At 58.8% G+C, this 14,609-nt stretch overlaps 2 protein-coding genes across 4 annotated transcripts in view; both read right to left on the bottom strand.

Moving 5' to 3' along the window:
* Positions 1-366: 366 nt before the first annotated feature.
* SLC16A8 (solute carrier family 16 member 8) lies at positions 367-7,128 on the bottom strand. 3 transcript variants are annotated; one of them, XM_066358382.1, is made up of 7 exons: positions 6,966-7,128; positions 6,501-6,649; positions 5,610-5,665; positions 5,168-5,392; positions 3,912-4,055; positions 2,858-3,691; positions 367-947 (listed from the first exon to the last, which is right to left on the bottom strand). In XM_066358382.1, the coding sequence occupies exons 4-7, from the start codon at positions 5,379-5,381 to the stop codon at positions 625-627; spliced, it is 1,515 nt and encodes a 504-aa protein (XP_066214479.1). In that variant the 5' UTR covers positions 5,382-5,392; positions 5,610-5,665; positions 6,501-6,649; positions 6,966-7,128; the 3' UTR covers positions 367-624. The 3 variants fall into 3 exon arrangements, with proteins under 3 accessions (XP_066214479.1, XP_066214477.1, XP_066214478.1); XM_066358380.1 differs by having other exon boundaries at positions 5,168-5,395; XM_066358381.1 differs by lacking the exon at positions 6,501-6,649 and having other exon boundaries at positions 5,168-5,395.
* Positions 7,129-7,764: 636 nt separating this feature from the next.
* BAIAP2L2 (BAR/IMD domain containing adaptor protein 2 like 2) overlaps positions 7,765-14,609 on the bottom strand; it is a 32,370-nt gene continuing 25,525 nt past the window's right edge. The window contains exons 8-14 of the mRNA XM_066358383.1: positions 13,395-13,547; positions 12,929-13,067; positions 12,553-12,790; positions 9,530-9,787; positions 9,035-9,242; positions 8,419-8,462; positions 7,765-8,227 (exon numbers count right to left, since the gene is read on the bottom strand). Coding sequence (XP_066214480.1) covers positions 8,152-8,227; positions 8,419-8,462; positions 9,035-9,242; positions 9,530-9,787; positions 12,553-12,790; positions 12,929-13,067; positions 13,395-13,547 — 1,116 coding nt within the window. The 3' untranslated portion in view covers positions 7,765-8,151. The remainder of the gene's footprint in view (positions 8,228-8,418; positions 8,463-9,034; positions 9,243-9,529; positions 9,788-12,552; positions 12,791-12,928; positions 13,068-13,394; positions 13,548-14,609) is intronic.

Genomic DNA, 14,609 nt, shown 5'->3' on the forward strand with positions numbered 1-14,609 from the left:
CCACATGCTCCAGGACGGAACAGGATGGAGTCATTTACAGAGGACCTCCAGTGGGCAAGAGGAGCCTGAGCCTCGGGGCCAGGATTCAAGCCCTGTCCTTGACTGCTCTTTGTCTCATGGTTCTGGGTACCACCCTGCCAGCAGCCCCATCTCCAGTGGCAGGTGCTGCGAATGGGTGGAGCTGGTGGGAGCCCAGGGCCAGGCTCACCCCCAGCCCTAGTACCTCAGTCTGGGGATACCCCCATCTCTGCCACTTTCTCTCCCAGCACCTGCCAGGTCAGGGGATCCTGGGAGAGCCTCTCCAACTCCCTCCTACCCATCCCCCTCTCTAGGTCAAAGCTGCAGTGGAGGCGCAGGAACAGAACCTTCTATCTTTCAGCTGAGCTTTATGAACTTGAGCGTCACAGTGCTCAGACCCTGTCTGGATACAGCTACTTCACTGAGTGGGGACAGGGCCTAGTCACGGCACACTGGGAAGATAAGGGAGGAAGCTTCCCACCTGGGCCCCAGGGGTGACCACCCTGGAGCAGCCTCCAGTGTGCCAGACCCTCTTGGGGAAGCAGGGGCTCTGAGAGAGGAAGCCCTATGTCTGAAGTCACCAGCCACCCCACCTGTGCCCCCATGCTACAGAGACTCCAGGGCCAGCTCTGGCTCTGGCTCTGGCTCCCCCTCTCCCTCGGATTCGGCAGGCCCAGCACCAGGGCTTGACACGTCCAGGTCCTTAAGGCCATCTGGCTCCTCAGTGGGCAGGGGCTCAGAGTCCCCTTCAGCGTCAGCGTCCTCACTGTCACTGGCTCCGCCCTGGGCGCCTGGGCTGGGCGGGGCATCTTGAGAACGCCGTAGGCAACAGTTGGTAGCAACAGCCATGAAGAGCCCGGCCAGGACCACCTCAGAGCCAGCCAGGTAGAAGATGATCTCATAGTTCTTCAGTGCATCCACCAGGCGGCCTGGGGTGGGGAAATGGGAGGTAAGGGCACACGGGGGATGCATCCTTCACCCCCACCCTGAGTCCTCAGGGAAAGGCCAGTGCCCTCAATTTGGTGAGGCTCTCCCGTAAGACACACATACCCCAGTCTTTATTCCCATTTTACAGATATAAAACCGCACATAGGCTCTGCCATTTGAGAACTTAAAAATGTCACTTCACTTCCCTGGACCTCAATTTTTTAAGTGACTTGGAGCCTTTGGTGAGGCAGTACTTTACAATTTACAAGGCACCCCTTCCACCCGCAGATTCACATCACGCATGTGCCCTGTGAGTTGTCCAGCAAGGGAGACGGTGGGAGTCAGGAAGGAAGGGCCACTGGGCTTAGCCCCACTCCTGGGGGCCACCAACTTTTGCCCTTCTCCCCTAATCTTTAGGGGCCTGTCTCAGCTCTGCCATGCCCCCTACCTGTAGGCCTCCTCCTGCCCCTTCAGGAAGCCCCGGGACCCCACACAGCTCATTAGCTCCACTGGGATAGTGTTTGTGGGTTCATCAACCTATTTCCTGCTCAGTCTTTTCCAAGTTTTCTATCCCAGGCACATATTGTTGTCATTGCAAATACTTTCCCCTACAGTATGGTTTCTCCACGTGCTCCTCCCTCTCTCGGGGGCATTCTTGTGGTTGTCCATGCCAGGTTGTGACCCCTCAGTCTGCATCTGTGTGGTCTTAGGGAAGTGTCCCAGTGACCCCTGAGCCGGCTCCCCCCTGAGCTCCTCTGAGCAGTACTCCACTAAACTTGTCTTCCTGGTCCCTGTCCCACTCACACACAGCACACATGCCTTCTCTGCCTATTAGATCTGCCCCAGGGTTACACAAGAAAATGAAAGATGGGTCCCTGAGCCTCTGGGGAAGGGGGTTGGTCTTGTGGCCTTTGGAGATGAGCTTGGGGGCCTCCCACAGCTGGGTGCAGGGGCTTTGTGGTTCCCACTGGGTCAGATGAGATGACCAAGCTTGATGAGGGTGGTCAACTAGACCAGCCCTGGAAGGATGGGCAGCTCACTCCATCTCAGGTGCAGACTAGGTTCTAGCAAAGGTGACCTCCCCCTGCCATTGCTCCATCCCGCAGATGACCTCAGTTCCTTCCTGCTCACCGGCAGGCTTCCTGCCATTTCAAGGGTCATCTGACAATCCAAGAAGATCCTAATGTTCCCACCACACCTTTCCAGTCCTAGCTCCTGCCCTACTTCTGTAAGAACACTGTCCACCAAACAAACATACCCTGTGAGGCTGCCTTCATGCCAGTGCCTGCAGGGAGCCCTCCCAGACCACCCCCATCAGGATGATTTCCTAAGAGGTGATGAGCGCGGAGACCGCAGCAGGCAGTGTGCACAGGGAAAGAACCTAGCGCACCTCCTTCTCCACGTGAGGACACTGAGCACCCCCACTCCGCTCCTGGCCCCAGGCTGGTTCCCCAAAGACACTGTCCCTATTCCAGCCACTCTTAGAGGTTGGGGGAGACTCAAGCACTCAGATGAAGTGTTTCAAAGGTGTGGGCAAATAGCACTGGGCAGGACTCCTCTCTAATTCTGGGACTGCAACTTGTACTAGGCCTCTGTGCCTCAGTATCCCCATCTGCAAAAGGAGAATAAGCATTTGTACTTTGTGCCTTCTGCTGGAGATGAACCTGTGTGCCAGCAGCTATCTATCCATGTTGGGTTCTTCCTGGCACATTTCCTGTATCTTCCGTGCCTACCCGGAGTGGATGGTACCATCTTGGAGGAGGGGCTAACTGGCCATGTGAAGGGGAGTTCATTTCACCCCACCAAGCTGCCTCCTCTGAGGGGTCATGCCTGTAAGTTCCACTTTACAGGACAGGGGCTTCCCTCGGGCTCAGGGGCACTAGGCCGCGCCACCCCCTCCTGCAGGGCGCACCGGCAGAAGGCGGTCCGATGAGCACAGCCACGGCCTCGATGAGCAGCACCAGGCCTAGAGCACTGGGGAAGCGGTGAGCACCCACGGCCGCCATGAGCACCTCGAACTGCAGCGCGCCCACCATGCCGTAGGACAGGCCGAATGCAACGCAGAAGGCGACGAGGGCGCCGTAGGAGCGCGCACGCGCGCTACTCAAGTCCGTGAGCCCGTTGGCCAGCAGGGCCAAGCTGAAGAGGTAGGCGACGTGCGGCCGCAGGCGCGCTAGGCCGGCGAGGGCGCCGCACGCTGGCCGTGCCACGATGTCTACGAAGCCCACGATGGAGAGAAGGAAGGCGGCGTCCCCGTCGGGCACGCCCGCGTCCTTGGCGTAGTTCACCAGCAGGATGGCGGGCACGAAGAGTCCTAGCGCCATCAGGAACTTGGTGACTGCGTAGACCACGAAGACGCGGTCGGCGCACACGCTCACGTCCAGCAGGCGTCGGCGGGATTGGCCGCCAGGGGGCGCCTCGCTCAGGCTCAGCCCCTCGCGGTCCGCCTCCGCCTCCCCCGGAGCATCGCCCACGCTGTATCTGCGAGGCCGAGGGCCCGGCCGCGGCCCCGGCGGCGGCCTCATGACTGCGCCGCAAGCGCAGCAGTGCAGCAGGAGGCCGCCGAGCAGCAGGAAACCCCCGCGCCAGCCGAAGCGCTCGAGCAGCTGCTGGCCGAGTGGCGAGAGCGCCGACAGGAACACAGGGCTGCCCGCCGCCGCCAGCCCGTTAGCCAGAGGCCTCCGCCGATCGAAGTATAGCCCCAGCATGATGAGTGACGGCTGGAAGTTGAGGGCCAGGCCCAGGCCTGCGGGCGAGGTGGCGCTGTGCCAGGATCCCCAGGCGGCCTCCACCCCGTAGCAGGAGCGGAGGTGGCCCCCATTGGGGCGGACAGAGCCCCGGAGAACTGAGCAGAGGGACTTGGAGGACAGCTCCTCATGGGGAAACTGAGGACAAGAGTTCTTGCAGCAAGACTCCCACTCCCCACCCACAGCCCCGCAGCAGAGGAAGGCAGCCGGCGCCCTCACCTGTCAGCACCCCAGCTGTAAGGTAGAGCTCCAGGAGGCGTGTGGCGAAGGATGCTAGGACCATGCCCGCTGAGGCCAACAGACCGCCCACCAGCATCACCGGGCGACAGCCAAAGCGGGTCACGAGGATGCTGGACACTGGACCTGTTGGCAGGGCAGAGTCACCACGGGCTGGTCCAGTCTCTTTTCCGGTGGTCACACTCTAGGCTTTGCACCTCCCAGCCCTGGAAGACGTCTAAAAGGGATAAGGTCACCCCTGGTTCAGGGCCCCAGAAAGGGCGGTGTCTGGCTAAGGTCACACAGCTTGGCTGGGACAAACCAAGGAGACAGTGCCTTGCTGGCTTCTCAGCGGGGGGGACCTGTCCTGGCCCAGAGCCCTCCATCCCCACCCCTTCTGAGAACACGGGAACCCAAATCAGAAGGGGCAGCCCCCACTCCCTTTTTTTTTTTTTTTTTGCATTTTTTCCGAAGCTGGAAACGGGGAGGCAGTCAGACTCCCGCATGCGCCCGACCAGGATCCACCCGGCATGCCCACCAGGGGGCGATGCTCTGCCCCTCTGGGGCGCCACCCCGCTGCATCCAGAGCCACTCCAGCGCCCGAGGCAGAGGCCACAGAGCCATCCCCAGCGCCCAGGCCATCCCCTGCTCTAGCTGCGGGAGAGGAAGAGAGAGACAGAGAGGAAGGAGAGGGGGGGGGGGCGGAGAAGCAGATGGGCGCCTCTCCTGTGTGCCCTGGCCGGGAATCAAACCCAGGACTCCTGCACGCCAGGCCGACGCTCCACCACTGAGCCAACCGGCCAGGGCCCCATTCCCTTTTTTTACGTCCACAGCCAGGAACCCTAGCATGGGTGCCTTGCTCCCTGTCCCCCCCCCCCCACTTCTCACCCCCACACCCACACTGCTTGGCCAGGATAACTCCAGCACCTTCCCGGTCTCCACAGGTGGTTAGGGCTTGGGGGAGCAGGAATCTCATTTAGATCTCAGTTTCTCCACCTTTAACATAACAGGTGGAGTTTATTTGCAGGAATGGTGCGTCCCTGCTGCTGGCCAAGCTTGCCAGGGCAGCCAGCTGGATGCTGGCCCCACCTCTGCGGCTGCTCCCTTCCTGTCCTGTCCTCTCCTCTCTCTGGTGCCAGTGTGTCCACAGGAAAAAAGGGGTTTCCGTGCCTGTCCAGACAGGCCCTGTGGATGCTCAGGGGATTGAGCAATTCCTTGCCCCTAATCCCAACCCTCGAGTTCTTGGAGGGGGCGCTGACCAGTGCCATAGAGCATGGCGAGCATGATGGAGGACACCCAGGCCGTGTCACTGTAGCCTGCACCGAATTCGTGCATGAGTGCGCGGAAGAAGACGCTCACAGCCTTGGGGAAGCCATACGCGAAACCGGTGACCACGAAGCAGGCACCCAGCACCACCCAGCCCCAGCCGCCGTCTGGGGGGCTCGTGTCCCGCCGGGGGCTGCCAGCACCCATCTCCACTGACCCTGCTGGAGAAAAAGGAGACAAGAGGAGCAGCGAGAGTCTGTAACCTAGACAAGGAATGGGCATGGAGACCGGTGTGGGGAAACTGAGGCACAGGCCTATCCACATGAGCCCTGCTCAGGGAATGAAGCCAGAAGGGGAAACAGTGGTAAGACCTCACCCCAAATCCACTCAAGGGGCATGTGAAGGATGAGGGGAGGATAGCAGAGGTATGCCCACCTGAGTCTTGACTTCAGGAAGGCTTCCTCTGGAGGGCACACCTTGCTTTTCAGAACCTAGTGGTGGCAGAAGAGTGCTGGTGAGTGGGAGAGCCTGGCACCCAGTGTGTGCCAGGAGGTGTGGTTGGAGACCACCAGTGTCCTCACCCATGTGGGCCTGTTTGAGGGTGTCTGGACAAAGGAGCAAACGGGGCCCTGGCCGGTTGGCTCAGCGGTAGAGCGTCGGCCTAGCGTGCGGAGGACCCGGGTTCGATTCCCGGCCAGGGCACACAGGAGAAGCGCCCATTTGCTTCTCCACCCCTCCGCCACGCTTTCCTCTCTGTCTCTCTCTTCCCCTCCCGCAGCCAAGGCTCCATTGGAGCAAAGATGGCCCGGGCGCTGGGGATGGCTCTGTGGCCTCTGCCTCAGGCGCTAGAGTGGCTCTGGTCGCAACATGGCGACGCCCAGGATGGGCAGAGCATCGCCTCCTGGTGGGCAGAGCGTTGCCCCTGGTGGGCGTGCCGGGTGGATCCCGGTCGGGCGCATGTGGGAGTCTGTCTGACTGTCTCTCCCTGTTTCCAGCTTCAGAAAAATGAAAGAAAAAAAAAAAAAAGAATAAAAAAATAAAAAAGGAGCAAACGGGGGAGGGAAGAGACCAGGCGCTTTCAGCAAAACGGGTGCAGCTTACTTTCCTCCTTGTCCTTGTGTTTTGTCCCTGATTTTTCTCAATGATCAGGATTGACTACTGTCATTAGAATTTGAAGGCGGGGGAAACAAGAACATGTTTGTAACAGAACATTAGCCTTGTCTCAAAAGCCAAGGGAGCTGAGTTCCAGTTCATCCCGGCTTAGCCATGGATCTGCTCTGGGACTTGGTCGGGCCCCCTCCCCTCGCCGAACATTAGTTTCCCCACCTGTAAGATGGGAGATTGATCACTGCAGGCCGCAGGGAATCTTGGGTGGGGGTTGGAGCTCTGGCTCCCACTGGGCAGGTGGGAACCTTCGAGGGAGCGCCAGGAGAGAGATCTTCTGCCTTCTAAACCCCTAACAGCTTCCCCACTTCCTGCACACACAGAAACAAGCTCTGAAGCCTCACCCTCCTGGATCCCAGTCCAGGGGTTCCCCGTGCACCCTCAGAATGGGTGAGGAGGTGAGCCTCAGAAGTAAGATGGACCAGCCTGCAACTGGGCAGGAGCCTCCCTCCCTCCTGCATCCCCTCCTAGCCTAGGGCCTCCCTCTGGCACTGGGCAATGGCAAGGGACCTGTGAGTTCTGAGACTCTGCCCCTTCCCTGCCAGGACCGGGTCTGGCTTTTCCTGCCTGTTATCCCATGATAAAGGGACAAGATGGTGGTCCCTGGCAGCCTTGTCCCACACTCACCAGAGCCGGCCTGTGGGCCTGGGGGTCCAGCCTTACATCCGAGGCCTGCGGGGTGGGGCTGCCCACAGGCTCCCCTGTGCCGCCTCACCTGCTGAGGGATGCGGCTGCAGACTCCCAGGCTTGCCTGCAGGTCAGCTGCTGGCCTGGCTCTCACCCCGACAGCTCTTCCCCAGGCCTGGGGCTTAGAGCGTCCCCCCACCCCATGTCCCTAAGAGGCTTTTGCCTGGGAGGGGAGAAGGGGCAGGGCAGAGACCAACCTTGGGGCCCCAGCTGCCCAAGGAGAGCTAGACAAATAAGGAGGTCCTTCTAGCTCTGGGGCCTCAGGAGGACACGCAGAGCCCTGCCTGGAGGGTACTAGTGGTGCTGGGGGCGCAGCCCTGCCCTAGAGAGACCCCACGAGGCCCTCATCACAGTTCCTTGTCTGCCTCCCACCTCCAGGCCACATTCCAGGAAGGGCCTCTGTGGCTTTCCCTTGGATAAGGCTAATCCAGGAGAGCCTGGGACTGAGGGGCAGGGAGGGGCGGAACAAAGGGTGCTGTGTCCCAGGCCACTTACTGATAGACCTTGGCCACTGCCACCCCTCCTCCTCTGGAAAGGCAACTATTTCCTGGGGATCAGAGATGAGGGGGCTGGGGTGAGGGCTTTAGGGTAGAACTAAAGACTTTCTTAAAATGTGGGATGTGAGGGGCTAGGAGTGAGCGAGGCGTCTCAGGCAACTGCCGCTGACTGTGAGGAGCTCCTAGACCCCATTCTCCCTGGGAGGTCTCCACCCCCAAATCAGAGACCACCAGTCCTGCTGCCATGTCCACTTGCTTTATTTCTCATTGTTTACAAAAGTTAAACGGGGACCTGTGCGGGGGAGGGGATACGTAAGGGATTCCTCCCCACCGGGGTGGAGAAGGGGGAAAGAGGTTGGGGGCATGAGGTAGGCCCCCAGAGAGAGTCCTGGAGCCCCTGGAGGGGAAGAAATGGTTCTGTCCCCCATTCTGCTTGCTTTATTTTGAAGGCCCCAGACCCCATGCCAGGGCCCTTGGAGCTGCTCAGGCTGGGGGTGCATTTGGGGGAAGGGCACCCCCTAGGATCAGGGCCCTGGCTTCTGGGGTCCACTGCTGCTGCTTCTGCTGCCGCCAGCTCCGGGCAGCCCCTGAGCAGGTGTTGAGGCGACCTCGTGGCGGAGGAAGGTGCCTCAGCGGATGAGGGGTGCTGAGCGGTCATTGGTGACAGTGGGACGCAACTTGACGGTGGCAAAGGGGTTTGTGCCCCTGTGGGAGGAGGGGTCAAGGAGAGGAGCCAGTTCTCCAGCTGGCAGTGGGCCCAGGGAAGGCAGCTGGACACCTGAGCCAGGTGTCCACCACCCCTGCCTCCTGTCCCCATCGTCACCTCCGCTCGCCCCCACCTTATCTCCCTCCACTGAGCCCAGCTCCCTCTTGCCCAGCCCTGCTCCAGGACTCACCGAGGGAAGAGCTCTGGGGGCTGCTGCTCCCAGGACATAAGTTTCTGTGGTGGAGGAAGGGCCAGGTTTGGGGGAGAAGGGCCAAGCAAGCTCCTGCCCGTCCGTCTCCCCCTTCCAGGGGGCAGAGGACTGGACCAGAGGCCCCTGCAGTGCCAGGCTTCAGGGAAACGCTGCCCTGGCATTCTGAAGCCCAGGATTCTGTGGGTCTCAGACTTGAGAAGCCTCTGGACCAGAGTACCAGCTCCAGGGCTAGCCACCGCCCCCAGGACAAGCCTGAGGTGACCCCATGGGGAGGTGTTCCCTGTCCCCATCCACCCAGCCTGCCCCAAGCCCTCACCCAGGACCCTGGCTGGCCTTCCCGGGGGAGGCAGGGAGGACAGCCCCTTCCCAGCGCTCCCAGCAGGACACCCGGGGCTCCAGTCCCGGAAATGAATACTCCCTGCATCCTCCACCCGAGTCAGAAGCTAACCCACCCTCCACTGATGGGCAGACTGGGGCCGGGTGGGAGGGTTCCCTGCCAGACACAAGGGCCAAGCAGAGAGGGTTACCTGGTCTCCAGTCTCCCTGCCCACTGGATGCCCCCAGGGTTGAGGACAGCCTGGGGGAGAGGGCTTACCTTGATGTCACTGGCCACCCCCATACTGCCCATGCTACTTCGGCGGCTGCCAGGCAAGGGTGTAGGTGCAGGGCTGGGGGCACGGCTTGGAACCCGGCTTGGAGTTCGGGAGCGGGACTGGCCGTCCCAGTACTCTGAGGGTGCTGTCGAGTTGCCCGGCCGGTCCAAGAGGTCATCTAGGCTGTGGCTGCCCCGGAGCGGATAGGATCTAAGTCCGGGGAAAGGAGGGGGTCAGGGGTCAGGCCCCATCTGCTGGGCCCCGGAGATCCTGTAGCTTCCTCCCCTGTACCTGGGTGAGAGGGGACTATTAGAAGTCCTGAGAGGAGGCTGAGGGATGGACACAATGATCTTCACAGGTAGAGATGGGGCGCCCTTTCTCTAAAGGCTAAAGGGGGCTGGGCCCACTCAAGACTGACACTCACAGATGCCCCCCAATGGGTGGAGCCACCCCCACTGGAGTCCCCACCCCTCCCCCAACTCTGACCACCCAGATACCTAGAAGGTAGCTCATTCATAGGGCTCATAGGGTTCATGGAGGTCACGGGGTTCAAGGTGTTCATGGGGTTCATGGAAGTCACAGGGTTCAAGGGGTTCATGGAGGTCACGGGGTTCAAGGCGTTCATGGGGTTCATGGAGGTCACAGGGTTCAAGGCGTTCATGGGGTTCATGGAAGTCATTGGGTTCAAGGCATTCATGGGGTTCATGGGCACGTCCTCCAATGGCTTCACGTAGGCTTCGGGGAACCAACCGCTCCTGTGGGGCCGAGGCAGAGGATTCCACACGCTAAGGCCCAACAACAGTGGTCCAACACCACTTCTAAATGGAGCACACAGTCAGTGGGCACTGCTGGTGCCAGCCTTGCTCCACAGGCTTTGCTGAAAGAACTCATTTAATCTCTTGAAGGAGGTCTTTCTTGGCATTCAAGGCCACCAGTCCAGCCTCATGTCCCACCAAGGGCTGGGCACCTTAAGAGGAGGACCTGGGCCCTGGCTGGTTGGCTCAGTGGTAGACCGTTGGACTGGTGTGTAGAAGTCCCTAGTTTGATTCCAAGTCAGGGCACACAGAAGAAGCACCCATCTGCTTCTTCACCCTCCCCCCACTTTCTTTGCCTCCCGTGGCCAAGGCTCCAATGGAGCAAGTTGGCTTTGGGTACTGAGGATGGCTCCATGGCCTCACTTCAGGTTCTGAAGTAGCTCTGTTGCTGAGCAACGGAGCACTGGCCCCAGATGGGCACAGCATTGCCCTATAGGGGGCTTGCCAGGAGGATCCCAGTGGGAGCATATGTGGGAGTCTGTCTCTCTGCCTCCCTGCTTCTTACTAGGAAAAAAAGGTGGGGGGGGACTGGAGGTCTGAGAAGGAAAGCAGTGTGTCCAAGGATACAGGGTTAGCAGTTTATTCCCTGATCACTAAGCACCCACTGTATGAGGGTCCAGAAAGCCTGGCAGTCCTGCTCCCCAGAGGATCCTAGCCTGGTGGGGAGATAGACCTGCAAACAGATTATTACGAGGGTGATGGCACAGGGCCCGGGTCCACTGGCAACTGTAGGAGTCCAGAGGCAGGGGCACCTGAGCCCAGGGTGCCTGACTCCCAAGCCAGTGCTCTTTCCTTCTCAGCCCAGCAGCTGCCCTCTGGTTCGGTGACCCCAGACACCCTGCGTTTAGAGTCTGCCTGGCTGGAGGCTCATTACTGCACCTTCAGAGCAGCCAGGGTTGAGGGAGAGGCACTGTGACCCATGTTCCTTAGCCTTTTAAGAGTCCACAGAGCCCATCTGACCTGTGGTGGCACAATGGATAAAGCGTTGACCTGGAACACTGAGGTCACGAATTCAAAACCCTGGGCTTGCCTGGTCAAGGCACATACGGGAAGCAGCTACAAAGAGTTGATGCTTCCTGCTCCTCGCCCGCTTTCTCTCTCTCTCTGTCTCTCCTCACTCTCTAAAATCAATAAATAAAATCTTTAAAAAAAAAGACTCCATAGAACCCATCAGACTCTTGCAGAACTGAAAAAATGTCTTCTAAAGAGCCACCTTAGATTCCAAAACCCAATCAACATTCTCACATAAAAGTTACTGGAAGCTATTTCACCTCAAACTGACAATAAAAACATGACAGTATATTTTACTTCTGTTTTCACCATAAAGTGCCTACTGATGGTAAAACTTGGCCGTCATTTTCCCTGAGTCACAAAAAGAATAAAATGTCCCAGGAATGTGTATCGAGAGCACGGGTCTAGAAGGTTTTATTTATTATAAAGTGTGGTACACACCTGTTGCAGGGACATTCAGAGTGACACCCTGCTGTCCTCTGATGTGGGTCTGCAAAGCAGGTGTTTTTGCCATTCGTGTGCTTGGTTATCTGTCTACCCACTTGTTCATCCTACCATTCCTGATCTATGTAGTCACCTGCCATCTATCTACATACCCTTGTGCCTAACTGCCTCACCCTGTCCATGTCACCCATGCATCTGTCCTCTAACTCATCCATGATCCACGTGGGCAACCACTCCTGGACCACTAATCCATCTATCAACACTTGCCCACCTACCTGCCTCCGCCTGACAACCAACGCACATACCTCTTCAATCACCCATTAGCCCACACATCTATATACATCCTCTCATGTCCCCACCAACCCATTTGATTCCCACCTATCCACCCACCTACCCATCCGCTCACACAAGCATGCATCCACCTACCCACAGGACCACCCCCTCATTCATCCTCCGCCCACCATCCACTAACCCATATGCTACCCTGTATGCACTGACTCCTCAGCCTATTCATTCATTCATTCATGCCCCTATTTCTGTCTTTCTTTGTTCCTTCTCCATTAGCAGGCATGGAAGTGGGTATCACAAATGTCCCCTGTCCATAAGGTCTGGTGGGAGACACTGCCAGGCTCTAGCAAGCTCCCACCCTCCCCTTTTTCTCCAGCAGAAAGAGTGGTCCCTGCACACTCCCTTTTTGGCTGCCAACCCCTGTTCTCCAGGCTTGCTGTTGACCACAATGTACTCCCCATTTCCCCCTTCCACTCATGGTGATAGAAACAGCCCCAGTTTAGGTTCTTTGGATTTCCACTGCTCATGACTGCAAGATGGTGAGCACACCAGCCTGCAAGGCCCCAGCACTGCCTCTGTGCCCAGCCTGGGGAGACCCCTACCCTATCCATCCCCCCACCAGAGCTTGGCTCTGCCTGACTCTTTCAGGGAAAGCTGTCCCCTTACAGTGACAGGTGCACAGCAGGTGTTTATGTAAAAAGGTTTCTATAATGTTCCACACTTGTGAGAGTCTTGCCATTCCCCATCCTCTATCACCCTCTCCAGGACCGCCAGCCTTAACTTGGTAAGGAGCCTCTTCCTAGTCTCAGTGGGGGATGAGGAAACTGAGGTGGGACTAGGAGGGAGAGTTGTGCTTGCCCCAGGTGGAAGCAAAAGAAGCCTCCATTAGGGAAGTCTAGTAGGAGTACAGGCCTCCCAGGTCCTCCTTCCAACCCACCCTGCGCCTTCAGGCTCCCACTCACGTGGATGAGCCCTCCAGCTTGCCATAGAGCCAGCCGTTCTGGGCCTCCGGCACTAGCACTTCCACGACGTCTCCGGCCGAGAAGCGCAGCAGCGTGTGGTTGGCGCCCTCCGAGTGGGAGACAAGGGCACGGACTCTCCGGGCGCCCCCGCTGCCGCCGCCCCCGCTGCCCACAACGCCAGGGCGCTCTCCGAAGGAGTTGGAGCGCGAGCGCTGGGCACTGCTGGTGTAGAGCGAGGCTGCGGAAGCGGGAGAACGCAGCAGCACGTGGGTGGGAAGTTCTCCCTCGAGTCTACCCTCATTCCTTCCTGCTGCAGCGCATCCTCCGTTCCTTTTCCCAATCCCCGGACCTCCCGCTGTGCTCCGGGGACTCTTACAGGCAGACGGTGTCCTGGGCAGGGACCGGCGGTCTGGCTCCAGCTGGGATGCGGACCTCGCCTCGGTGGGCTCGGGGCCGTAGGAGCCGGAGCCGTGCCGGCTGCGTGGGGAGCTGAACTCTCCCAGAGGCCTCTGGGGCTGCGAGGGGAGACGGGCAGGGGAGGGTGGGGCGGGGAGGGGCGGGGCCGCGGCGCCCTAGTCCAGCCCCCACCCCCAGTCCCAGTAGTCGGAGTAGGGGTTCACAGGCCTGCGACCGAGCCACCAGGGGGGCGCAGAGGCCGTGCCAGGGCGGAAGGGCCAGATGGGGGGCGCTGTGTAGAGCGGCACCCTGGGGGGGAGGAGGTTCCAGGCGGAGGGCCTCAAACCCCAGGGCCCCACGGAGGGTGCTGGAGTCGGCGGGGGCCCGAATAATGGTGGGGGCATAAATGGAGGCGCGAATACCGGCGGGGGCGCCCAAGGCCTCACCATGTCCAGGCGGGTGGGCGTCAGGCGGCCCGAGGGGTAGGGCGGCCCCAGCACGGGGCCCAGCAGGCCTGGGGAGTGGGCACGCGACGGGCTGCGGCTGGCCTCCGACTGCTCCTTCCACAGCACCACGCGGTTCTGGAGTATTCCCCGGGCCTGGTGGGGTGAAAATACTGGGGTCACCCAGATCTGGGCAGCCCCCAGAATCCCGGGGAGTCAAAAGTGGTGTGCTAGACCTGGGGACTTGGGCCCTGCAAGCTGAGGAAGAACAGATTATCTAGGTGTCAGGAACTAAAGATCATGGTGGTGTCACTTTGGATTTGCCCACCATCCAACCCTCCCCTCTTCTGTCAAAGGCCCCTTAGTTCCTGAGCTTCCCCTAACCCCCTCTCTGTGTACTTGAGGCAGAGCTCCCCCACTTCCCCATACAGGCCTAGCGGTGGAAGGTAGGCTGACTGCTCCAGTTGCTCCATCCTCCTGTCTACAATGATGGATTCAGGATGGCACTTACCCAAAAACTGTGACCAAAGAATCCAATCCCAGTACTCACCCTGGAACAATCTGGAAAAATATATTCTTTCACCTCATGGGGTTTGCTAAATAGGTTGAGTGAAGCCAACACAGAAAACTACAACTAAGGAACAATGGCAAATTTCTGATGACATCTTGGGTGCTCCTGGATCCTGCTATATCTGAAACCTTTGATCTTCCCAGTAACTAAAGTAATAAGTACCTTTTCTGTTTAAGCCAGTTTGAGTAGTGTTCTACGGAGGCCTGTCAAATACAGTTTTCTGAGGGCATCCCTGTAGTCTACATAGCATCCCTTTTCTAATATTCCCAATATATAGGTGTCTGTTTGAATACTTTCATGCACACAAACTCAGCATCTGATCATAACAACTTGGGGTGAGAATGTTAGACTGGTGTGTATATTAATCATGTTTTAAATTTTCTTTATTTTATGATTCTCTGACATCCTGAAGTCCTGCTATTCCTGCAGAGACTACCCCTCCCAGGGCTTAGATAATTCCTAGGGAAAACTTGTCCCTGAACATGCCTTTTGTAGGCAAACCAAATCCAAACCTATATCCCCAACCACTGCTTTTTTTTTTTTTTTTGTATTTTTCTGAAGCTGGAAACATGGAGAGACAGTCAGATAGACTCCCGCATGCGCCCGACCAGGATCCACCCGGCACGCCCACCAGGGGCAACGCTCTG

Source organism: Saccopteryx leptura, chromosome 1, assembly GCF_036850995.1.
Source record: "Saccopteryx leptura isolate mSacLep1 chromosome 1, mSacLep1_pri_phased_curated, whole genome shotgun sequence".
NCBI classification, from domain to species: domain Eukaryota; kingdom Metazoa; phylum Chordata; class Mammalia; order Chiroptera; family Emballonuridae; genus Saccopteryx; species Saccopteryx leptura.

Excerpts from the sequence above, each read along its gene's own strand:
- SLC16A8 (XM_066358381.1), bottom strand. The coding sequence starts at position 5,381 with ATGGGTGCTGGCAGCCCCCGGCGGGACACGAGCCCCCCAGACGGCGGC. Across the intron at positions 3,692-3,911 it reads TACAGCTGGGGTGCTGACAG|GCCTGGGCCTGGCCCTCAAC; the intron begins GTGAGGGCGCCG and ends CCTCGCCCGCAG. Across the intron at positions 948-2,857 it reads CATCGGACCGCCTTCTGCCG|GCCGCCTGGTGGATGCACTG; the intron begins GTGCGCCCTGCA and ends TCCCCACCCCAG.